The following is a 26,077-nucleotide window of genomic DNA, read 5'->3' as shown; positions in this document are numbered from 1 at the left end:
AAGAGAGGCACATAGAAGATGAAATTACATTGAATATTTTGGCTTAATAACTACAGTATGTGGAAGCTCCCCACACAAATGAAAACCCTAAAGTACTTGGGGAGCCTTCAAGAGTAGAAGAAGCTCCTTGCTTCAGACCTTTGCTCTCAATCTCACTGAGGGCTGTTAACGCAATAAAGAGGATCCTGTGGAGCAGGTGGTTCATGACAGCACACTCTTATTCTTAGGGGACCAGATTCAATTAACCCAGCATGCTAGTGGAACCTAGCACAGGGGCTTCTGCTAGTGCAATGGGGCTCCCCACTCTCCCCCCCCCCCCCAGTGCTGCCCCCAGATCCTCTCTGGAGGGTCAAGAGAGGGAGGATGAGAGGAGAAATGCTTGCAGTGACTGAAGGATCAGGAGAGTATGACGTTGAATTCCTCCCCTTGCTTTTGGTTATGTGTGAGGAGCATGAACTCCTGAATGGGGCTTTTGTCAGTGCTGAGCCTATAAGCACAAATCCTTTGCTTGATTGTTGTGAGTTATTGTGCCTAGGTGCCCACAGGCAATGTCTTGTTAGGTAGCCAATTGAAGTGAAACCTATATTGCTTCTTGCTATAAGATTAGATAGTTGTATAACTTGATATTTATGATGGTATAAGAGAGCACTTCCTTTTCAATAGTTTTTTCTAATAGGATCACCTACAAAGATTGGTTAGGAGAACCACTACTGGATAGCAGGTAGTCACACATTGCTATCTCTTTGCAAGCTTTACAGCACCAACTGTGCTGTCATAACTGTCAGACATCTCTGTGACATGGACAGCATACAATGCTGGCAACACCTACCCGGTGCCTGCAATTCTTCCCCATCCTCCAGTGTGTTAAGTCTTTTGGTAAACTGGACTGGACTGCAAAAGGAGTTCAGTTTAAATATCAAAAATTATGCCAGACCTGTGAGTGAAGAAAATGAGGAAGAAATGGCTTGGTTTCTGCATATAGTGAATACTTTGGAATGAAGATATGAAACCTGCCTCTGCAGGGAGAGAATTCCACAGCTTAGGGGCTGCCACAGAGAGCATTTCTCCTGGGCTGCCACCACCTGAACATGTAAAAATGATGGAAGAGGATTCCTACTGCTGATCTTAACACATGAGAGTTTCTGTAGGGAAGGGGGTGGTCTTTCAAATGCCATTTAGGGCTTTAAACACTAATGTGGACATATTTAATTCAGCTGGAAAATGAATTGGCAACCAACACAACTGTTTTAAAGCAGGGGTTATATAAGTTTGAAATGGAGGCTTTCAAACCCCCGAGGCTTGTCTTTTAACCTCATGCTTTGTAAAGGTCTGAATATTTATAATGCTGGAATTGTCAGTGGTATTCTTATTTTTTAAATTATATCTAAAGTCAATCTATAATTTTTTAAAAAATGTTCATTTAAAAAGATAGTTGTGTGCTGGTTTCCTAATTTTTAATAAAAGGAATAATCTAAAGTTCTAATAGAATTTATTCCTTGTGATACTTCAGATGGATTTTGTTTTGTGAACTAATGATATAAAAAGCTGAATATAGTACCTTTTACAATAAATTTCCTTGAGCGTACTGGATAGCAATGCAGCATAATGATTAGAGTGTTGTACTATGACCTGGGAGACTGGGGCTTGATCCCTACTCAGCCATGCAGCTCACTGGCTGACCCTGGTAAGAGATTTCTTACCACCTCACCATTTCTTAGCCTAACCCATCTCCCAGGGTTGTTGTGAAGATGAACTGGGGAGGAGGAGAATCATGTACACCACCTTGAGCTCCTTGGAAGACAAGAGTGTGTGTGTGTGAGAGAGAGACTGATTGCTTTTTTGTGAAAACAGTTGGGTGATAATTTGTACAAAATTACTTAAAATGCTGCATATAAATTAGACATTAAAAAAGATAGAGACAGACAGAATAAGCAGCTCAGTTATAATATATGGTTATACAGCTATGCCTTGAGGACAGTCCATCCATTTCATATCATATGTCCTTTTGAAAGATGAGCGCTGAGGATCAAGTAAAACAGCAGGAAATTGCATAATTTATAGTGCTGGTTTTCTTTAAAAAAAAAACAGACAAACTGTTTTTAATAAGTTAAATCTCCCTCTTTTCTCCCTCTCCACTTTCCCCCCTCTCCACAGATTGGAGCACTGAAGGATTACTACCACTTCTACCATAGTAAAACGATTAAAAGGTCAGTTCTCTCAAGTAGAGGTACTCACAGCTTCATTTCAATGGAACCAAAGGTAAGATAACACAGCTAGCCAGTCATATAAGATGCAAGCACTTAATTTTTAATTTGAAATTTTACACTAGGAGACATTTACCTGGATGGCATCTAAGATTTCAAGAGCTGACATATTATCTGTTCATTGAGCTTCTGCTTCACATTAGGATATAATGAAGACAATATTGTATTATTAACGGATGTGCTGTCCTAAGATGTACAACCTAGTTCATAAGGGACTGGCGTATGTATCTGGTGATCTGTAGATCAACCTTCACTAATTTAAGCAGCCCCAAATTAGTATAATAGCTTCTTGGTATTCTCTTTGCAAGTAGTAGCCCCGTCTTAAAATGAAGAAATATACCTTGTGACAGTAGACGGTACTGCTATGCAATCTCAAGAAACTGCATGTCGTACAGCAGTTGTTCTGGCTGGGTTGCAGCCTTTGGCACAGTGTAGCAGATGTAGGTGCGTTGCACCTGTGTTCACTCAGAGGCTGCAGTCCTGAAACCATTTCCTTACTTTGGAGTAGTCCAGCTGTTTGGTGAAGCGCTTTGAAATGTAAATGACTTGAGGGGTATTGCATACCAGCCACAAGTAGTTTGTGGATAAGGTTGCTAGATGTCTGCTGTTTTTTCCTAACAAGAGCCTTCTTTAACTGCTTCACAACAGGCAGAAATGCAACACACCAACTTTTCCTAGAATGCAGAAGATGCAAAAGTTGTGCCTCTTTAATTATTGTTATGCAACTTTACAATGTATGGATCTTCCATGGGGAAAAGAAAGATGGTACTTATTTGACAAGTTTTTGTTTAATGTACCAGGAACAATTTCAATTTTTACACTTCTGTTTTTTAATAGTATATTCTGACTTCTGTTGAATTTGTAGATATCTTTTTCCTTTGTAACATACTTCTCATGATACTTTTCCATTATTATAGCTATGCCAAACTTTGGCCCTCACTTTTTCTTTTTCTTTTAGGCTGAAATGATAGACTTTTATGTGTGGGGAGGGAAGGTGTTGTAAACCTCTTCCAAGCATGCCATTTCCCAAAGGTTGTTCATGGCTGGTAACATCCACTGTGTTTCCCCTCTCAGCTACCTGTTGGCTGCCATTTCCATCACAGCCAATTAAGGAACTTGTACATTTCAGTATGTGTCTTGATTCTAAGACTTGATATGCCAGTTGCTTGATGTCTTGAAGTACAACATGTACAGATAGCTAACACAACACAAGGGTTATGCTCCTGGGCATAATCACTTAAAGCAATTGGGGGCGGGGGTTGATTGCTGGGCTTTGGGAAGTAGGCAGGAGAACTCAGGGTCCCAAAGTCCCCCCACCTGCTTCTCAGAGCCCAGCAAGCAGCCCTCCTGCTTTGGAAAGGTACATGCTACCTGCCAGATAGCTTGCAGTAGTAATGTGGCACCGTCTTTGTCACAAGTACAAATCCTAGAGTATATGCATGTTAGTAGACCATGGAAGTGGAGGAAACCCACACCAAGAACTGTTATAAGACAATCTCATTTCTTTGGCAAGACTTAAGCAATTGTTGGTCATTTGTTGCATGTGATCCAGTTTATTTGCATTTCACAGAATATCTTAATGTTTAACCACATGGCTAATTTGGTAGCAATGTATGGAAAATTAGCACATTGTAAACTCTTCTTTCAATTTTTTTTGTTTTGTTTATCTTTCTATTAATTGTTGTTTTCATTCTGTTCAATAAACAAGCTAGAATTTCATATTAGAATTGCCATTTGAAAGACTTGGTTTTACTAACAACATAGGATTACTGATGGAAATGAACATAAATGTTCACTGGCGAACTGAGATCTTAACTTGTTATAAAAGCCATGTTTGACTTCTTGCATTTATAGCTCGCCTTCTTCATAATTATCCTGACTGTCAGCTGATGGCTCAAAAGATTCAGCCTTCATATTCTTAATTGTGCATGTATTTGTTTAAATGGCATATCAGAAAATTTTCTCTCCCTTGATCTTTCCTAAGCCCTTTGTGAGGTTCCATTAGTCTGACAATCTCATTGTTGATTGCTGAACAAGAAAGATTCATCTACAACTTTACAATGATTCACTTCCTAATCAGTGTGACAAATAGATTAGGATGTGAAATGTAGTCAATAAGATTGCACTCATTCCTTTCCATTTACTTAAACTGCTCATTAGACTGGCTGTAAGGATGGACTATCACTTTGAGATTGCGTAGATACACTGTGCTGAAGCAAGTTGTGGAAAAAAGTAGTAATATCCATTGTCCACTTTATCCTGTTATCAGAAACCTAAGCTCCAAAAAACAGGCAGGTGTCATGTTCCAACAAGTTGCAGTGTTGATAGCACTTGTCTTGAAGGCAGATTAAGGTCTTTGGATTTTTACGTTGAAGGAAAGCTGGTTATTGTTCCATTAACTTGCAAGAGATGTAACACAACCTGATGAAATCTAAAAATTTAATAGCATTGATCTTGCAGAGGACATAGGTGTGTGTGTGTGTGTGTGTGTGTGTGTGTGTGAGGTTTACTGTGATATATTTGGTTCCACTATGCTTCATTAACTAGAGTCCTTAACTAAGTCCTTAACTAGAAGTATTTCATGCATCCCACATAATGCTTAAAAGACTCATTCCATGCATACGCTGCAAACCAGCAAAACTGCTGCTTGAGTCATGCATACAGGGCAGCATACAGGCTAACAGCCTTTATATACTATGCCAGACATATGGATCACCTATATGAAGAACTGCATTTTTGTTAAACATGGCCTCAGCCTGCCTCAGGTCCTCCCAGGGGAGGCTGGGGTGAAGCCAGGGCACATGTAATTAGAACAGAGAGATGTTGCATCTCAAAGAGCAAGGATGGGGCAAGACAAGTCTGATGGTCCAATCAAGTTCTAGTGGTAAGTCATATCCAGAGGGCAGAGACTTGAAGTACTTTCTGTGGCCTCCAAATCTGCCTCTGAACCTCATGGAGCATCAGGGCCAGAGAACGTGACACTACCATAATTTCAAGTGGGAGAATTATGCATATAAAGGCAGATATTTTGAAGCTAAACTAGCACTGTCACTCCATATCATTCTGAAGATACCGTAATTTCGAATCCCAGCTGACCTCAAGCTGCAGACAGGGGCGTATAAGAGGGGACGGGGGGGGGGCGGTCCAGCCTGGGTGCCATCATGAGGTGGGGTGACATGCTGGCTGAATCCAAATCCCATTTTGCACAAATAAACACTGGTGGGACCCATAGAATCTCGTTTGCCGTTTTAAGTGTCACCTTTTTAAGGATGCTCTGCCCCTAGAGGCCACTCCGAGGAGCGATGAGAGCCATTCCCAAGCCTCACCTTCCCAGCTCCAGAGCTGCAGAACCTCACAGCGGCTTCGGAGGGAAGCGATTCCTCCATCCAGCCTCGCGCACCTGTGCACCAAAGCAAGTGAGCAGCAGCAGCTGCGTTCCTTTGCCTCCCCTGTTCATTGGTGCTTTACTTTATATTCACTTGCTAAGTACTGAAGATCAATGAACACAAGGTGCAGCTGCTATATAGGGTGACATTAACTAGCACAAGGTGGTTCTATCATTAGGCCAGGCATAGGCAAATTTGGCCCTCCAGATGTTTTGGGACTACAATTCCCATCATCCCTGACCACTGGTCCTGTTAGCTAGGGATTATGGGAGTTGTAGTTCCAAAACATCTGGAGGGCTGAGGTTGCCTATGCCTGCATTAGGCAGATAAGCTTGAAGCTGCTCTGTCTCCTTGCAGAGGAAGCAGTCCTAGGTTAGAAGTGAGTAGTTGCAAAGTAGCTTTCTGACATTTTTGAGTAAGACCTGTTTGTATAACTCCTGCTATTTCCATAGATGATATTTTTATTAAGGCTTATGTGAATTGCTGAAACAGGTACACAGCCTAAAAGGTAAATACAAATATATGTATATATTGCCATTTTTAGGGCAACTTCCTGTTTGCTTTGAGCCTTAATTCAAATCTCTGAATAGTTATTCTAAAATTCAGTTTACATTGCTAGACATCACGTGAGAGGAGTTTTTCAAAACCAAAATTAATCAAGAGTTATCTTAGGTCCACTATGAGTCAAGCTCAGCTCTCTGGCTTGGCCATCTTGTCAATTGAATTTGTCAATTGAATTGATTTTGATGATATGATTTCAAAATTTGCAGAGAACAAAGTTAGGAAAAAAATGTTTTAAGTGCTTATGCTCACAATGTTAAGTAAATAAACCAGAAAATAACACTTGCAGCTGTAAGTACACTATCTTATTTTTCCTTCTTTTAATAATTTCAATGTGTGTGTGGGGGGGGTGACAAGAAATTTCCTGCTCTGGGTATCACCTGACCTTGCTACACCACTGGATACAGATAATGCTGACAAGAGGGAGGGAGCCTCAGCAAAACCTACACAGGAGAGTGTAACTGCTCCCTAAAGCAACCATTCTTTCACTTAGAGAACGTAAAGAGATTGCAGATTACTATTCTGAATTAGAAGACCCTGACATGAGCAGTTAATGCGATGAAGATGGGACAGAGTGAAATGATAAGGGAGAAGAAAAGGAAACAAGTAGTGCCTGCCCATCTTAGCAACTCTTCTTTTTATTAAATCAAGGAAATCAGTTCTCCTGTCATTGCCCTTCTCTTACCATGTATAACCCTGCTTCTCTTGAATTTCACATATTGGTAGAAATGCTGGATTATATTGAGTAGGCCCTAGAGGGGACTGTGGGATGAAAGACTCATCTGAATGAGTCATAGGATAATACAGCATGACTCCAGAGAAGCACAGACACAGCCATATTTTCATAAACCTATTTATGCTGTATCGTGTAGCCCTTAGTAATTAATTTATATGCATTCAACAGCTTCCTTTGGTCAAACACTGCTGTTCCTTTTTTTGCCCAGAATGTTTGGTGTGAAGCAAATAGCAGGTGTTCATGATGTGCATTTGCAATTGTACATAATCTGTATGTGAGTAGCTAGAAGAATCCCAGACAGGAAATGGAAAAGTGGATAAAGGGGGGCACACAAGCTCACAATGGGGACAATTTAAAGTCATCTTAAAATCAGAGCATTTGAGATGAGAGTTATGCATTTCAGTATAAAGCATTTACTTATAAATGTAAAGTGCATGGAAATTATTTTATTATTTTTCATCTTGTCTTGGTACATATGTAGAATAATGTGGTGAAATGATTTGAAAAACAGCAGTTGAAGGCTTTCATATTTCACATTTCAATATGAGACAGAATATTACAGAGACTCAGAATTACTCAAGGTGTATTTAGAGAGTTCAACAGGACCAGGTCCTAAAGGAATGGAGGGAGGGGGGAGATTGCTGTCAGCTGCACTCTGGGAGATGTTAGGAGACTTTATTCAGTTTATGTTGCCAGCAAAGGAAAGACGGCAAGTAGCTAATCTGGCTGACAGGCTGGTGTGTTTCAGGTTGATCTAGAAAAGGAATAAATGGAGAAATAGTTGTTTTGTATCATAAGGGGCAATAATTTGGGGGAAAAGAAAAGCTACAGTATTTTTCGCCCTATAGGACGCACTTTTTCCCCTCCAAAAATGAAGGGGAAATCTGTGTGCGTCCTATGGGGCGAATGCAGGCTTTCGCTGAAGCTTGGAGAGCGAGAGGGGTCGGTGCGCACTGACCCCTCTCGCTCTCCAGGCTTCAGGAAGCTATCAGCAAGCCTGGGGAACCCGCGGGAGTTCCCGCAGGGCTCCCTAGGCTGCGGATAGCAGCCTGCTGCCTGGAGCGCGGGGCGTGCTGAAGCCGTGGCTGGGGGGGGGGGATTAATTTGTTTTTCTTTATTCCCCCCACCAAAAAAAACTAGGTGCGTCCTATGGGCCGGTGCGTCCTATAGGGCGAAAAATATGGTAATTTACAGAGCTGGCTGCCATAAGATCCTATAGCAGAGGTGAGAGAGCAAGGGAACATGTTGGAAAGAAATTATGCAGAATGCACTAGGAATGTGAAAAGAGCAAAGGGCTAGTTTTATAGGAGTCCACCAGTCTCTGAATTCAGAATTTGCATAACAACTTGAAATAAAGGCACGTGTCTGCCTTTTAATACTGTATATTTAGAGTTACTTTCATGATTAGGTTATTTAGCTAATTCTAAAAGGAAAGTGCTGGTTGAAACTCTTCCATATGTAAGAAATTTATGTTGAAACTCCTAATATTTTTTCAAGTAGTCTGTGGGTTCTGAACCAGAATGAGGACAGTGCATATAAAAAGTGTCCCAACGAACATAAAAGTGGCATCATTATGTATTCTGTTCCTGAACATAAGGGGAGAGTTCCCATCATCATGTAGTAAAAATGGTAGTAGCTCTCATGCATGAGAAGAAAATACAGTCGTACCTTGGAAGTCGAATAGAATCCGTTCCGGAGGTCCGTTTGACTTCCAAAACATTTGTAAACCAAAGCGTGGCTTCCAAAAATACCATATTGGCCCGAATATAAGCCGCACCCACTAATAAGCCGTACCTTTAAAATTCTTGAGGGGGGGGGGAGACAATACCGGAATATAAGCCGCTCCCTTAAAATTGGGTTACAGGCTGAAAATTGCTGCGGTTGGTAGAACTGTAACTCTGAGCCAATTTAAGACTTTGATCTTGCAATCCCACAAAAAGTACCATACAATTGCTAAAATCACAAATTGCTATTCAATCACTACAATGCCCGCAGACACTTATACCCACAAATTTACTTCATTTTCTACCTCTTTTTGCCTTTTATCACATTATCATAAAGATTCCAAATATGGTAGAAACTTAGAAAAATGCTGTTTTGATTAAAAAGCTCAGAATCAAATACACATTTATACATCACCCATGGTTTTAATCCAGAAAACATGAACACCAGAAGAGTCCTGCTCAATTTCAATAGAAAAATTATGGAACAGAAATAGCACAGACCTAGTCATGTGTATTCAGAAGTACCTCTGGGTTCAATGGAACTTACTTTCATATAAGTGTGTAGGAGTGCAGCCTAAGCAGTACAGTGGAACCTCGGGTTACATACGCTTCAGGTTACAGATGCTTCAGGTTACAGACTCCGCTAACCCAGAAATAGTACATCAGGTTAAGAACTTTGCTTCAGGATGAGAACAGAAATCATGCTCTGGCGGCACGGTGGCAGCAGGAGGCACCATTAGCTAAAGTAGTGCTTCAGGTTAAGAACAGTTTCAGTTTTAGAACGCACCTCTGGAACGAATTAAGTACTTAACCCAAGGTACCACTGTATATAAAATGCTTTCAAGTTTTGTTAAGACATGTGGAATCTAAAACCATGACATGAAATATTGGGGCTTAAATGTTGACCCCCATCAAACAAAAATTCAACTTATTTTGACCATAGTGCAGCTTGGATTGCTTCTACTGTACATCCAAAACATGTTGTTGTTGTTGTTGTTGTTGTTGTTGTTGTTGTTGTTGTTGTTGTTGTTGTTGTTTAGCTTAGAGACTACTCTTTCAATGTCTAAGTTACTTCAAGCCAGGGATGCCATATTTTGAAGAGCAAAAAAGAGGACACATTTGGCAACTTCTGCTTTTAACTGTGGATCACTATGACAGCTCTCATTTCAAATACCCCTACTACATGGGCATAGCCAGGATTTTTGTTAGGGGGGCAGAACCACAGTTAGCTGAGTATTTTTATTGATTGGGAGGGCGGCTGCCCCCTGGCTACGGCCATTCCCTACTATATGTAGGCTCTAGAAGCTGTGATATACTGCTAGTAGCAAGGTGCCGTTGCTGCTGACTTTGTGGCTGACTTCAGAATAGCACACTAACAGTAGGTGTCCGAGAATAGACACCACAAAGCCACTGCTTCCCATTTTGAAGGATTTAGGCACTAAAGAAGTGACAATTTCCCAGCCTTTCTCCCTCCCTTTCAGTGCACCCACAGGGGGTTTGAAGATGCCTCTAACTGCCACCCCTCAAACAAGCCGGAGCACAACAGAGCTTCTGTCCTATTTATTTTTTTCCCCTTGGAAGAAGGGAGACTGAGAAAGGATGGAGAGGCCACATGCCCCAGGCTTGATGCAGGCCAGGACTGGCGGGGAAGAGATGGGCGGGGAAGGAGCCGCCCTCCAGCGGAGGATCCTCACAGCCGTGCAGCCTTAGAGCCTGGCTTCTCCTCCCCTGGGGTTGTGTCTGCCTGCTTCCCTTGCTCCACACAGCAAACATTGTTTCCTCTGCCACCTCTTCCCTTAGACTGGCTAACTGACCAGTCCTGCTTCTCCTTTCTGTCCATGGATTAATAGTACTTAATGACCTTGGGGACAAGGTGTGGGCAAGGTGTTTTGGTATTTGGAGACGCTTCTGCAAAACTCATTGTGGTGCTAAATGATGTTTGCAAAGCATGGGCTATTTTGTCACCAATGGAACGCATTAAAATGATGTACGTATGCTGTGCCCTAGGGGCATTTAATCTCATGAGTTAATAATGTAATCCTACTATTACCTTAGTATAAATGCTTGGACACTAGAATACCTCTTCTGAATACATGCTTGTGTTTCCTTGAGCAGAATTTAACTCAGTGCATGATTTGTCAGTAGAATAATTTATTTTGTAAATGATCTAAGGATACTTAAAATTAGTATATGCTGATTTCTGAAGGGCTTATATATGGCCTGAGCTGTAATGCTAGGCCAAGTAGAAAAGAATTCAGTTTGATGGCTCAACCATGCCTTTAATATAATATTAACACATTTTTGTTTTTTTGTTTTTTAAATAATATTTATTAAAAAAATTTAAAAAAATTATAAAAAAGAAAAAACAGAAAAAAGACAAAACAGAAAAATAGAAAGAAAAAAAAATACATCCATCATTCTCAAATTTCTAACTTTCATTACCTTCTTTCTTTGACCTCCCCCTCCTCCCCTTTCTTGTATCCTGGTTAATAATTATCACAGCAAATCCTTTCCATAGTTCATAATATTTTGTCCTTACATTATCTTAATCTATTTTCATCTTGTCTTATAGCAAACCTTAAAACTTAAAACTTAAATCTTATTTTTACCAACTTCTCATAACCATATCATTAACCTAATTCTTTAAACATTTTTACTAGAACCAAGTAGTTCCATTTCAACATTTTCCTAACATTCATCAATTATTTTAAAACAGTCCTAATGATAAAAAAAGAAAAGTAAAACAATCCAATCTTCATCCAGCGTCCCTTCCTCCTGGTTCCGGATTTTGTCAGTCCTTTTTGTCCCATTTATCTAGCGCATTAACCTGGTCTCCTTATATCCGAGGCCCTCAAGTCTCTTCCATGTCCCTTCCGCGCCTCTTCTTCATATTTTCCTTTCACTCGTAGGAACTCCAGCTTAGTAATATTTTTGCCCCTTTTCAACAGATCAGCCCCATTTCCATAGTCCAGACTAAACTCCATGTGATATTTAAACACCTGTTTCAGATTTCCTCCAAAATTAAAAGCCCCCACAGCTCCAAACATCTGACGGCCCATTACCAGACTCAGAAAGTCCAAACATCCCGGCATGGGAGGGTCATTCCAACCCCCCATTTCCAAACCAAACCGAACTTTATCTTTCCAAATCTGGTTTTTTCCAAATTCATTTATCAAATCCAGAGGCTCATGATCCTGCAGGGCCGCAACTCCCTCCATTTCTGACACCCAGGATTCAGCAGTATCCTCTTCTCTCATCTGTGCTGTCATAGCACACTCCTGTTTTAGTTCCTGGGTAGGCTCCATGTAGTTTCCTACTGCCTGTTCAAAATTTCTGGTCGCATTAGTCATCAAATCCGTCTTCTGGCTTAGCTGATCTAATAGGGCATTTATTTTACAGAAAGCACCCAACAGAGCTTCTGAAAACATTGTCCTGCAAGGTCACAAGTCCTTTCCCACGATTGTAATCTGTAACAGCTGCAAGCTCCTGAAGTTGGTTACAATTTCACAGTCTCCCTCTAGGGGGAAAACTTGTTTATTCTTTCTTTTAAGAACAATAGCAACAAAGTTTCTTTTTTAAGATATTCAGTCAATATTTGTTCCTTTGAAATGCGAAAGGAAACAATGGAGTCACTATGTTACTTTTCTTTTAGCTATCTGTCAAAAACATTGTCTCTGGTCAATGAGCTTCAAACGTCAGTCCTGACACTCCGCTCCAGGATCAGGACGGTGAAAAGTTACTTTACTTTAAACGCACTTCTGCAGGTTTAAACAGTCCAAAAAGAGGTCCCCCTTCTTCTCCTGCTACCGAAGGGGGGTTCCACGATTTTAAATGATGAAAGCCACTCCTTTAAAAGTGAATTTCTATGCTCTAGTTACATTGTCTTTGCTTTATTCTGACTACAAAGAAACGGAAGGCTGACTTCCTGTTTAGACCTTCCCGTTTCAGTGCCAAATTGAAGTAAATTTTAAGTCCAATTCATCTCTACTGGCCAATCCTTATTTAAAGTCCAATCGTTCGAGTTTTAAGTACTCACGGGTGATTCTTTAGATGCCAAATTGTCCCAGGAAAAAGGCAGCGCTCTCCGGCAACGGCTATGCAGCTTCGCTCCACGGAAAAAGCAGTAGACTCACAGCACCGCGCCACTTCCCCCTCTTCACTTCGGAGCCCGTTTATGGGTTCCTTTGCGGGTTGGGGGGGCGCTAAAGGTGCCCGCCGAGTCCCATGGTCACAGGCTTCATCCGCCTGTGATTTCTTAAAGGGTCCCCGCTTCGCCGTAGCGGAAACGACCCGTTTCGCGCGGAGCTGGTCCCTCCGGTTCAGAGGGAGTCCGCCATTGCCGTTGGCGCCACCCCGGAAGTAATATTAACACATTTTTGAACATAAAAGCTCAAAACATTGCTATTTCAGAATCTGAACCCCCAAAGTAATTGAAAAGGGCAGATTATTAAAATTACACCTCTGAAATACCTTTGATTCTTCATCAGATAATTTGTATTTCTAAAATGATGTTTGCTTGATAACATATATTAGATAAAATTATGGGGCTTTGCTTTAGTTTAATAAAAAGTTAATATGAACTTTACAGTGCAATGGGAGGTTCATGGATCAAACATCAAATGTGCAATTAATCAAATGATGTGATCATAAAACAGGAAAATAATGGAAAATTTTCACATTCCCCCTCATTCCTTTTTAATTCTTTAGCAATGCAGAGCTTTTCACTGGAACTAGGGGAACGCCATGGCTTTGCAGATAAAGAAGAAGCAGGCTGTGCTGGACAACTAAGCAAAATCAGCTTTACTCCATCCCACAGTTAGCCACCTCTCTGGATCTCTGGTCATCCATATTCCTCTTAGAGAACTACTGAGGGGGGGGGCAGTGTAAAAAGAGACCCTGGGCCATTTTTGAGGCTTTTATTACGGCCATGTTAAGTATCGTGATTTAGTTTACTGAAATTGAGAGTCCTTAAATGCATTACTGCACAGCTTTCCAAACTTGTGTGGTGACACATTAGTGTGTCAATGCTGTGTGTAGGTGTGTCACACGAACGCTCCCTGCACTCCTCCCAGGGCTGGAAAGGGATTTGTTTAACCTCTGATTTGCTAGTAAAACTGAATTACTGTGTGACTAAAATGATGCATGTCTGAAAAGCATGTCACCGACATGAAAAGTTTGGAAAGCTATGCATTACTGTGTGTTTAATTCTGGAATGTTCTCCAGTAATTCTTGTGTAATTGGTTAACTCTGGTCATATGGGAGGTTTCTTATTACAGTGTCCATTTTGTTGTGTGAGTTGTTGTTGTTTAGTCGTTTAGTTGTGTCCGACTCTTCATGACCCCCTGGACCAGAGCACGCCAGGCACTCCTGTCTTCCACTGCCTCCCAGAGTTTCATCAAATTCATGTTGGTCACTTCTATAACACTGTCCAACCATTTCGTCCTCAGTCGTCCCCTTCTCCTTGTGCCCTCCATCTTACCCAACATCAGAGGTTTTTTATTTCCAGAGAGTCTTCTCTTCTTATGAGGTGGCCAAAGTATTTGAGCCTCAGCTTCAGGATCCGTCCTTCCAGTGAGCACTCGGGGTTGATTTCCTTCAGAATGGATAGGTTTGATTTTTTTGCAGTCCATGGGACTCTCAAGAGTCTCTTCCACCACCACTTGTTTGAATACTTGACTGTAATGGCTTCATTTCCAAGAACACTGAAGAAGAGGCAGTGTTAGATAACTCTCTCTCTAAACACAATGCAGGAGGAGTGGTACTGTTTCTGTGTGAATACATGTGACAGAAACAAGTATAGAAGATGTTCTCCCAAAGAAGCAGTAAGGAGAAGTCTGCTGGAAGGAGAAAGTGGAAACCTTTCAGAAGCAGCTGCATGGCCAAGCTGGGTCATGTGCAGAAGGTTGAGAGCAAGTACTGGAAAGAGAGAAAGACACAGTTAGTGTGAATGTTAAGGAAGAAGCTGTAATCTTCAACTAAGAAAAAACTGAGCCCATGTTTGGATAAGCATATGAATATAAATATAAATACTTTGCATATATTCTTACCTAGCTATATGTTCTGCAAGTAAAATCTTTTGAATATTTTAGCAAGTGTTTGGACATAGTTTTAATTTCAAGAAAAGAATCAGTATTGCACGTGGTTTGGCTTCCTGGCTGCTATTTAGCTACTCTGCCAACAGGCCAGCCAACCCACAAGGCCAGGTGAGGTGGCTGCTTCAGGCAGCAGAATTCACAGGGGTAACAGATCCTGATGTAGATCTTTATCCCACCCCCTTGTTCCTGATGTAGATCTTCACTCACCCTTTCTTCCCTGGCTGGGGAAGAAACCATTTTGTGGTTCACCCCAAGTGTTAATATGTCTTGGGCCAGCCCTGGTTCTCTCACACACAAAATACAAAACTTTATAAATGTGCTTCTTCATTTGCTGCATGCTGCCCAACAAGGCAGTTAAGCCTTTCCCCTATAGCAACTCTTGCTGCTTCGCTTATGGCAAGGTGAACTGTGCTGAGTACTTGCCAATTTACTATCACCAGGTGACAGTCCTCCTGTGAAATACCCTGAGGTATGTCAGAACTTTATGAACTGACAGTTCTTAGTTCAGCTGTCTGGCAGCAGAGCTTTTGAGCAAATTACTCTTGGCCAAACCATTAATTTAAGACTAAACAAAGACACACAGATATCAAAGTTCAGCCGAAGTACAGCAAAATCCAGCCTAAAATTGGATGCTGTGAAGAGATACTACATCACAGGACAACACAGGAGTGGTTTCCATAGTCAAATAAGAAAAATAGGGCAGAATAACTTATCAGATCTTCATCATGTAGAGCTTAAAATATGAGAGTAAGATGAGAATAAAGTATTGTTAGTGGTAAAACTACTTCAAAGTTGGGTCAACACCTTATCTCCCCAGTGATAGCAGCTGCTTGGGAAAATAACCTATAATTCTGATAACTAAACAGAATTCCAATACGCTGCTGCTTATTTGACAGCCCAGCCACAAAATCTGGTGTTGCCTGAGGCAAATGAGGTACTGGAGTGAGACTGGTTTAGGTGAAGTGAGTCACTTGGTGGCACTACGGGTACTTCCAGACAGGACTTTATTAAGGAATCAGTGTTGCTCATGCATGCATGTTTTTCCACAGTTTTCATACAATGTTGTTGTTGTCAAAATGCCAGCGCCCCTCAATGTAGGGGGCAAGTCAGCGCCCCTGGCAGAATCACCTCCAATGGCCTGCAGGCTCTTACCTATGCCCTTCTTCTTCATGAAATCTACAAGATTATTAGCAATAACTTCAGCTGATTTTTCTCTTTTGAGCCTTTCTCCAGAGTGAAGTGGTGGAGATACTTGGCTCTGTGTGCAGAATACTGCTGTTCTGTGATGATACTGGGGAACTGCTGAACTGAATTGTCTGCTTTCAGCCACAGTCAGTTTCACCCTTCTGACAAAGATAATCCAATTCCTGGTCCAGGGATTTCATAATTTTTTCTTGAGCCCTCTTGACTTTATTGTGATCAACTACCAGTCTCTTCTTCAGTGATCAAGTCAGCATCCATAAAGGTGGCAGTGGTGATGGCAGCTGTGACAAGCAGGCCAACACCTTCTGATGCTTTGCGTAGCAACTTTATGTACTTCTACTGTATTGTACTCTATTTTTCTTAGAAGTGGAAGGTGCACTTGGTTTTCCTAATGTCAGTTTATAACTTCCATCTTGGTCATCACCTATTTGTGGGGGGTTTTTTATCATCAGCAGAGAAAATACCGTATTTTTCGCTCTATAAGATGCACCAGACCACAAGACGCACCTAGTTTTTGGAGGAGGAAAACAAGAAAAAAAATATTCTGAATCTCAGAAGCCAGAACAGCAAGAGGGATCGCTGTGCAGTGAAAGTAGCAATCCCTCTTGCTGTTCTGGCTTCTGGGATAGCTGCGCAGCCTGCATTCACTCCATAAGACGCACACACATTTCCCCTTACTTTTTAGGAGGGAAAAAGTGAGTCTTATAGAGCAAAAAATACGGTAATTGCATTTGATGCAACCTGCTTACTTCTCTGCTTATATTCAGCAAGCCTTCTCCTCTTGCCACTTCCGCTTTTTTGGCTTATTTGTTATGCTCAGGCATATGCAATATAACTAAAAGTACTTGACAATAATTTTTAAAAGATTTTTCTGCAATTTTACACACATTTTTTCACACTTTTTTTAATAAGACAAGTTTAAAATTATTGAGAATTCCACAAAAATCCAAAATAGCCAATATTTTTATGTGGTTATTTACCAAGTAAAACTAAATTTCATTATTTAACCAAAACATATTTTAAATTCCCAAGTCATGTTACAACTTTTTAACACCCCTAATTTTTGAAATTTGAAAAATTCAACACACCCTAATCCCTTAATGTTGCTACCGTGAGGGGGGGGGGGACTCTTTTTTTTTTTTTATAATATATTTATTGAAGTTTTCAAATAAAGCATATATTAGATAAGCACAACTTATCATTGTCCATTTAACATCTCTCAATTGTTACATGGGACTCCCCCACACCTCCCGCATACACTTACATCATTATTAAATTAATTTCAAACAAATTATCATTTAACTCATCTTAATTAATAATCTTAATTTGGTTTGACATATAATTCAGCCTTAAATCTAATTTAATGGTAAACTCAGGAGCTACCCACTGTGGAAGAATGGCAGATGCAACTGATGGACTATATGCAATTAGCCGAGATGACCGGCAGAATTCGAGACCAGGGAGAAGAAAGGATGGAAGAAGACTGGAGGAAATTTAAGATTTATTTACAAAAATATTGTAATTTGGCTGAGTGTTGAATTGGATGCCAGTGCAGACTATTGTCTGGGGGGGGGGGACTCTTAATGCTTTTTTCTACAAATTTTCCCTTTCATTTTGTTTTTCCCCCATCTTTCCTTCAATATAAGCACAGCTGTCATCGCTTTTTTCTTCACAGGATTACTATGTTTGCACACAAAGTGTTTATCTTTTAATGCTCCTTCCTCATGTTAAGTTTCCTTTTCTAACTTGGAACAATTCTGGTCTTTGAACTTCTCTAAGCAGAGAAACCTCATCCATAGTTTTCTAACTGTCTGTGTATCATTTCCTTATTTATTTAGTGTTTTAATCTTTATACATTTTACAAATTTGTTCTTCATCATTCTCATTCCCCCCCTCTCTCCCCCCCCCTCCTTTGCAGGTTTCTGTTCTTCGTTATGCAATATTTCCTACCATATTTACTCTGCTATAGTTTCTCCCTCAGTCTGTGGCTCAGTCTGTAACTCCACATAAGAACACGAGGAGAGGCTGCAGGATCTGTCCAATGGCCCATTCTGTTCAGCATCCTGTTCTCACAGTGACCAACTAGATGTCTTTTCAAAACCAGGAAGCCAGATCTGGGCATAAGACCCCTCTCCCTCCTGTGGTTTCCAGCCACTGATATTCAGAAACTTTATTGCCTCCAGCTGTAAAGGCACTGAGCTTAGCACCAAGGCTAGCAGCTGTGATAGCCTTAGCCTCCATGAATTTGTCTAAGCCTCTTTTAAAGCCAATATCAGACAGAATCTACATTGCTTATGGACAACCTGCAGTTGTTCACACTATTTTTTTCAGTTGTCAGTGACTGTCTCCAATTAACACTCTCCTCACTCGTCTCTCTGCCCATGAAATACCTTAAGGATGAGTAGAATTCTCACTTCTTTTGCATTAAATTCTGTTTTTCTCTTTTCCCCAACCTGATTTTTTTAATTAATCTCTTCTTCTTTGATTGATTGATTTCTTCTTTAATTGCTTTCTCTCTTCTTTGATTATTTTATCAACACACAGATCTTTCTTCTTCAGACATTCACAGTTTTGCTTCCTACTTCCAAGGTATTCAACAGGTATTTATTTTTGTCTTTTATTTGGCCTCCCCACACAGTAAACACTTTACCAGCTGGTGGAATAATGTTTTGGAAAAATATACTTGAGCATGTGTATTCTGGATTTTTTGTTTGTGTTTAGTGCTTTTCTTTTTGTCCCTGGATTTTGCTAGCCATACATAATTGCCTTAAACAATGGAAGCATTCCATAGAAAACAGAAGGGAGCCCCCCCCCCCAAATGCTATCAACATATATACATCAAGTCATAGTGGGGACGGATCCTTGCCTGGAATAGGTGATTCCAAACACTCCCAACTGCCTGGCTATAAACAAAATAGTGTGGGGTTTCTTTGGGTTAAATCTCATTGTCAGAGGTCACTTCCAGATTACGTCTTTATTGAGTATCTGATCTTATTTGTGTATGTGGTCATCAGGTGCACCGGGTTCTGCCCAACATTGGGGCGCAGTGTGCATGTGATGTCACACAGTGGGAGGAGGCCCAATGGGGCCTACTGGCAGCCTGGGAGGTGCTTTACGGGACCCACCTAGCTGCAGAATATTGAGGGGGCCTCATCCTCCATGGCCCTGCATAGATGGCACACCTAGTGGTCATGATATGATGCTATGCCAAGTAGGGCTGGATGATATATTGGAAAATTGTCTGAAACCAGTATGGCATTCAGATCGCAATACCTATTTCAGACATTTTGTATTCTTAGCTCAAATGTATTCCTAACTCAAATTGCTTGCAGACAGCTGCAAAGGTGCAGGCAGGCAGACGGAGCCCGAGAAGGTGCTTGGCTGTAACCTTTTGAGGCTCCACCTGCCTGCCTGCCTCCACCTGAGTGGTCAGGGGAGGAAAAGGGAGCCCGCCCAGGTGGAAGCAGGCAGGTGTACAGAGCCTGAGAAGGTTCCTGCCGTGCACCTTCTCGGGCTCCGTCTGCCTGCCTGCCTGCCTGCCTGCCTGCACTTTTGAGGAAGCTCCTGTGCCCCTCTGACATGTGAGCCGGAGCAGTATGGGGGGCTCGCTTCCCACTCCCCAGCTGAGCAGTTTAAGGAAGCCCCACCTCTCCCTCTTGTGTGAGCTGGAGCCGTATGGAGGCTTGCTCAGCTGTAGGTCTGACTAATGTTTTGAAGGGGGAAGGAATCAGTTTCTGTGCAGTCAGTCTGAAACGGGACCCAAAATCCTCATTTTTTGGATTTTTTTACAGTTTCTCAGTGGCCTTTTCGTCCTCTAAGGTGGGGAGAAAGAAGCAGCTGAGATACATTCCAGACATTGTGTTATATTAGCATATTGTGATATTTAGCTGCTAATATATCACAATGTTGAAAACCAGATATCGCCCACTTTCCAATGCATTCATTCACTTCACTTATTTACTAAATAAATAAGTAACTCCAAGCTTTTGGGGAAGCAGGTTTGTTGTGTTATGGGGTCGTCTGCTTTGAGGCAGGGGCCTGGTAGGAATTTTGTCCATTTGGCTGATTGGCTGTTGCCATTTGGTTTTGCCTACTGCGTAGCAAATCGTCACAACTTGTAAGGTTGGCGGTTAGGCATTGGTTCAAATTGGTTGGTGGAGGGGTAAGTGCCTACCCCTCCAATGGTGGTGCGGAAAGGGAATTCCGTTAAAGGAATCCAGGGGCTTGCCATTCTTTTCGTCCTTGTCCCTGGCATCGGACTTGGGCCGTGCAAGCCACCAGGAGCATGAGGGTGAGAAGTGAGGGACTGAGGCCCAGCTTCATTTTCTCCCCAAAATTGTTTCCCTCACTGGCTTCCGCTGGAATCTGGAAGTCAGTTCTGTCCCTGGGCAAGGACAGATAGTCGGAACCAATGCCTAAGCAACCACTCACTTGTGTGTATTTAAATAAAGTTGTGGCCAAAATCGTGCCAAAAACCCAAACCAAAATTGATGTGTTGAAGGAGGTGAGGAACAGTGTGATGTGTGAATTATTGGGGGGTGGCTTGGGGACCTCGACACGCAACAGCCTGAAAGTGATGTGTTTCTCTTGTAGGACTTAAAAGGCCACCCACTGTGGTTTTCAAAGCAGCAACCATGTCAGTGGTTGGTGAGTTGAGGCAAGAATGCTACGTTGCTACACTACATTGCTAGTGCAACAAAGAGATCTGGATTTGGTCCATTGCTGAATCATGTGATGGCAGCAGTGCTGGTTCAGGATCAAACAGATCCTTTGCCAGGCAAACACGGAGATGCTGTGGCAGAGGCTGGCAGAACAAGGCTTGTTGGATGGACACCTTTGCTTCAACCGAACCTTTCCACTCTGGTGGATTGGGGTTTTGGATTACAGCCTTGGTACATTGTAAGCCTTTATTTCCTAAGAGCAAGTTGATGACTCAAGGGGACTGCTTTGCTTTAGGAAAGATTGCATCTTATTCTGTTTCTCTCTTTTTTTCCCCTTTTAATGTCCCTTTTAATGTTAACTTGGGACAATGCTTATCCACTAGAAGAGCATTTATAAAATACTGCATTGAATACAAAAGCGATCTCTGAGATGACAAGACTGGAAATAATGTATTTTAAACACTTATTTAGATTTCTATCTGGCTTGGCTTTGATTTCTAGACATTCAGGAAATAGAAATATAGAACTTTTGGAATTACACTGAATGAGAAAATGTGCACAATTACTCCTACAGCTAAGTGTGACATTATGAAATGTTTAAATGTGAAGAAGCCTTGTTTTTGCAGCCTCTCATTTTCTCCAGAAATGAAAATCTGTATAATCAATTACTCCATATATTTTCTTCTTCTTCTTCTGGGCGTACAAGCTTCAAACTATTGATATTTCAAAAATGAAAACACTTTTAAAAAACCACTTTAAAAATATCAGCTATTTGAGAAACGTGTCCATACACCCATACAATATTCATAGGAAACTACTGACATTACTAGAAAATAGCTGCTAATACTAAAACCCACAGGCACTTACTATATTCAACTTACCGTATTTTTCGCCCTATAGGACGCACTGGCCCATAGGACGCACCTAGATTGGGGGGGGGGGATAAAGCAAAAAAAAATTATTTCCCCTCCAGGCGCGGGGCTGGGGCGGGGGAAGCCCGAGCTTCCCCCTCCCCCAGCCCCCAGAACGGGACCCAGAGCCATGCTGAAGCTGTGTGCAGCTTTGGCATCACTCTGGGAGCTTGCGGGGCTGGGGGAAGGGGAAGCCCTCCGCCAGCCTTCTAACCAAGTCGGAGGACAGTGGGAAAGGCGTGCTGCGCCTCTCCCGCTGTCACCCGAGTTTGCGGGGCTGGCGACGGGGAGGAACAGGCTTCTCCCCCCCGCCAGCCTTCTAACCAAGTCGGGGGACAGTGGGAAAGGCACGCTGTGCCTCTCCCGCTGTCCCCCAAGTTTGCGGGGCTGGCGACGGGGAGGAACAGGCTTCTCCCCTCCGCCAGCCTTCTAACCAAGTCGGGGGACAGCGGGAAAGGCGCACTGCGCCTCCCGCTATCCACCCGAGTTTGTGGGGCTGGCAGTGGGGCTCTCCATGCTTCAGCGAAAGCCTGCATTCGCCCCATAGGACGACACACATTTCCCCTTCATTTTTGGGCGAAAAATACAGTAGTTACTCTGTGGACTCAGTGCAAATTAAGACACATTTTATAAATTGAAGACAGTGATTCTCTGCTTTAGCTCCACCTATATAATCAGTGCAATTACAAAAAAACAATTTTAAAACTATGGTAACCCAGCACACAGTGAAACTCACTTAAAAATCCAAAAGAAGCAGTTCTCCAACACTAATCCCATATGACTTTGAACACATACAGTTGCCTAAATTTTTTGCAACTTTCTTTACTAATTTATACCCAGCTGGGAATAACTTTATTTTGATTATCAGCATTTTATCAGCTTTGCTCAAATATTAGGAATTGTAGAAAATAAGGCAAGATAACATACATAAGGTCAGAGTGCAACAGTCTACTTCAGTCTCCCAGCAACGCAGAGCATCTGTGCCTGGCCTCCCTGTGACTCAGGAGGAAGATTCAGGGCAAATTGAGATAAAAGGAATGGCCTCAGAAGGGGAATTTACATCTGTATTGAATAAAATTTATGAGAAATTGGAAGGCCTAAGCAAACAGGTTTCAGACCAATCAACTGAAATTAAAGGGAACACAGCCAGTATCAACTCAAATACAAAAGCTATAGAAAAATTGCTGGAGGAATCTGCGTCTACCAGGAAAATAGCTGAGGAAGCAAAAGAAAAGGTTGTGGCTGTGGAGGAAGAAATCAAACCTATGCGGAAACAGATTGGGGACCATCAGGCCCTATTGTCCATGGTCGAATTGAGAGAGAAGCAGACAAACCTGAGGATCAGGGCGGTGCCAGAACTTGAGAAAGACAATTTGAGCGACTATCTTTCACAGGAATTTGAGAAATTTTGGAATTTGGAGCTGGAAAAAGATTTTAAGATAGTGAGCGCCTTCAGACTTGGAAGAGGAGGGAGGAAAAACAGGGTGAGAGACTGTTTGGTGACCCTCCGTACGAAAGAGGAGAGAGATAAAATACTGGGTGCTCACTTCCAGAAGACCTTAGAGATTAATGATTCCAGAGTGGAGATTTTTAAAGATATACCGAAACATCTTTTGGATTTGAGAACTAACTACGGAGACTTGGTGGCCTTGCTGAGAAGGAATTCCATTGTTTTTAGATGGGAGTTCCCCCAGGGACTGTCTTTTACGTTTAAAGGGAAAAAGTTCAGAATCAGATCAGTGGAAGACAAGGAAAAATTTCTGAGAGACTTTGAAGAAGACTTACAAAAAGAAGCGACAGATGTGCTAAAAGCCCTGAGACCAGGAGTTCTAGACACAGCACCACCACCTTTGGGACTTGACAAATCGAAAAAAAGATACCACCGCAAGAACTTGACGAGCTTCTGGGAGCAGCCGGAGGAAACTAAAATAATTACACCATGTCTCTGCAATTATTAAGTTGGAATATTCACGGTTTTAACTCCCCGGAGAAGAGGAGGAAAGTCTTTCATATACTGAAAAAGGAACAATTGGACCTAATTTGTTTACAGGAAACCCATGTGGTAAGGCTCCATAGAAAAGTTCTTATCAATAAAAGACTGGGCCAAGAATTTATCTCATCGGACAAAGTTAAAAAGAGAGGAGTTGTTATTTATGCTAAAGAGAGCCTATCACCGAAATTTGTTTTTAAAGATGAACAAGGAAGGTTTGTTGCAATTGAGATCCAACTACAAGGTGAAAAATATTTGATCGTAGGAGTGTATGCACCAAATGAGGGGAAGTCTGAATTTTTAAAGAAATTGCATGAGACATTGTTGGACTATTTGGACTATAACATCATTATGATGGGAGATATGAATGGGGTGGTATCTACAAACATGGATAAGTCGCAGAGACAGGTGGTAACTAAAGACGGCAGACTACCAAAAACCGTTTTTGAACTAGCTGACAATATGGACCTTACTGATATCTGGAGAACTAAGAACCCCCTTGGAAGAGAGGGAACATTCTTCTCTGAAGCCAACATGACCTGGACAAGAATTGATCAAATATGGATAACTAGAGGACTGGCACCTAAGATACGAAAAGTGGAAATTTGCCCAAAAACTTGCTCCGACCACAATGCAGTGAAGATGGAGATGAAACTAACGCCAATCGGTTCCTTTAGATGGAGGATGAATGACACCCTGTTCAGAGACCAGGAGGTGACTAAGAAGGCCCAAAAAACTTTGAGAGATTATTTTGAGATAAATTTGAACACTACGGTTGAAAAAAGGACAATCTGGGACGCAGGTAAAGCGGTTATGAGAGGGTTTTTGATCCAACAGAATGCAATAAAGAAGAGAACCCAAAATGAGAAAAAAGATAAAATTTTGGAAAAGATAAAAGGAGGAGAGAAGAGATTAAGAGCGAAACCAAAATCGCAAGAGATTCTGAGAGAAATTAAGTTATATCAAGTACAATATATGAAAATGATAAACCAGGAAGTGGAATGGAAAATTAAGCAGATGAGACAAAAGTCATTTGAATCGGCTAACAAATGTGGGAAACTGCTAGCATGGCAGATGAAGAAAAGACAGAAATTAAATACTATTACAAATTTGGAGGTAAATGGAAATATCATACAGAATCCATTGGAAATTAGAAACTGTTTCCAGAGATATTTTAAACAACTTTATACACAAGGGCCACAGAAAGAGGCTGAGTTAGACCAATTCCTGAGGAAAAATGGATTACAAAAAATCTCTCAAGAAAAAAAGACAATGTTGAGTGACAAAGTTACAGAACAGGAAGTGGAGGGTGCCATTCAGAATATGCAGTTGGGTAAATCTCCAGGACCAGATGGCTTAACCTCCAAATATTATAGAGTTTTGAAAGATTGGTTAATTCGGCCACTAAAGGAGGTCTGCAATGAGATACTAGAGGGGAAAAAGGCACCGGAGTCGTGGCAGGAAGCCTACATTACACTTATACCGAAAACTGAGTCTGAAAAGACGCAACTTAAGAACTACCGCCCCATATCCCTCCTTAATGTGGATTACAAAATATTTGCTGACATTTTGGCTAATAGGTTAAAAAAAGTATTATTGGAAGAGATCCATAAGGACCAAGCTGGCTTTCTCCCGGGTAGACACTTGTCGGACAATACGAGGAATATAATTAATATTTTGGAGAAGTTGCAAGTGAATATAAATACTAAAGCAGTTTTAATTTTTATAGATGCGGAGAAAGCCTTTGACAACATTTCTTGGAGTTTTATGAAGAAAAATCTTCAGGGGATGGGGGTGGGCCAAGGGTTTGAAAATGGTATAAGTGCAATTTACTCAGAACAAAAGGCTAAATTAATTGTTAACAATGTGGTGACAGAGGGATTTAAGATAGAGAAAGGTACACGACAAGGCTGCCCAATTTCCGCATTGTTGTTTATTTCAGTCCTGGAGGTACTATTGAACATGATTAGAAGGGACCGTCTGATTAAAGGCATTCAGGTCGGAGCTAAGCAATATAAATTGAAAGCATTTGCAGATGACCTAGTTTTAACATTACAGGAGCCAGAATCTAGTTCGAAAAGAGTTTTGGAAGTGATTCAAGAATTTGGGCAGGTGGCTGGTTTTAAGTTGAACAAGTCAAAAACTAAAGTTCTTGAGAAAAACTTAACACCGATTGAGAAAGAAAGGTTTCAGAAGGAGACAGGCCTAACAATAGTAAAGAAAGTTAAATATTTGGGGGTTAATATGACCGCTAAGAATTTAAACTTATTTAAGGATAATTATGAGAAATGTTGGTTGGAAGTAAAGAAAGATTTAGAGATATGGTCAAACCTGAAGCTTTCCTTGTTGGGCAGAATTGCGGCTATTAAGATGAATGTATTGCCAAAGATGTTATTTTTGTTTCAATCTTTGCAAATCCTGGACAAGATGGACTGTTTCAAGAAGTGGCAGCGAGATATTTCTAGATTTGTCTGGCAGGGCAAGAAGCCCAGAATAAAATTTAAAATATTAACTGATGCTAAAGAAAGAGGTGGATTTGCCCTGCC

The 26,077-nt window shown here is 41.4% G+C and overlaps 1 protein-coding gene across 7 annotated transcripts in view; it reads left to right on the top strand.

Moving 5' to 3' along the window:
• Positions 1-26,077, top strand: part of PCSK5 (proprotein convertase subtilisin/kexin type 5) — a 166,754-nt gene that overhangs the window by 19,047 nt on the left and 121,630 nt on the right. For 5 of the 7 annotated variants that reach the window (XM_083576680.1, XM_083576682.1, XM_083576683.1 and 2 more), the window contains exon 2: positions 2,155-2,259. In XM_083576680.1, the coding sequence (XP_083432806.1) occupies positions 2,155-2,259 (105 nt within the window). The remainder of the gene's footprint in view (positions 1-2,154; positions 2,260-26,077) is intronic. The other 2 variants (XM_083576685.1, XM_083576686.1) reach the window with 1 other exon arrangement.

Source organism: Podarcis filfolensis, assembly GCF_964270895.1.
Source record: "Podarcis filfolensis genome assembly, chromosome: 11".
NCBI lineage: Eukaryota > Metazoa > Chordata > Lepidosauria > Squamata > Lacertidae > Podarcis > Podarcis filfolensis.
This window is presented reverse-complemented; position numbering and strand designations above follow the sequence as displayed.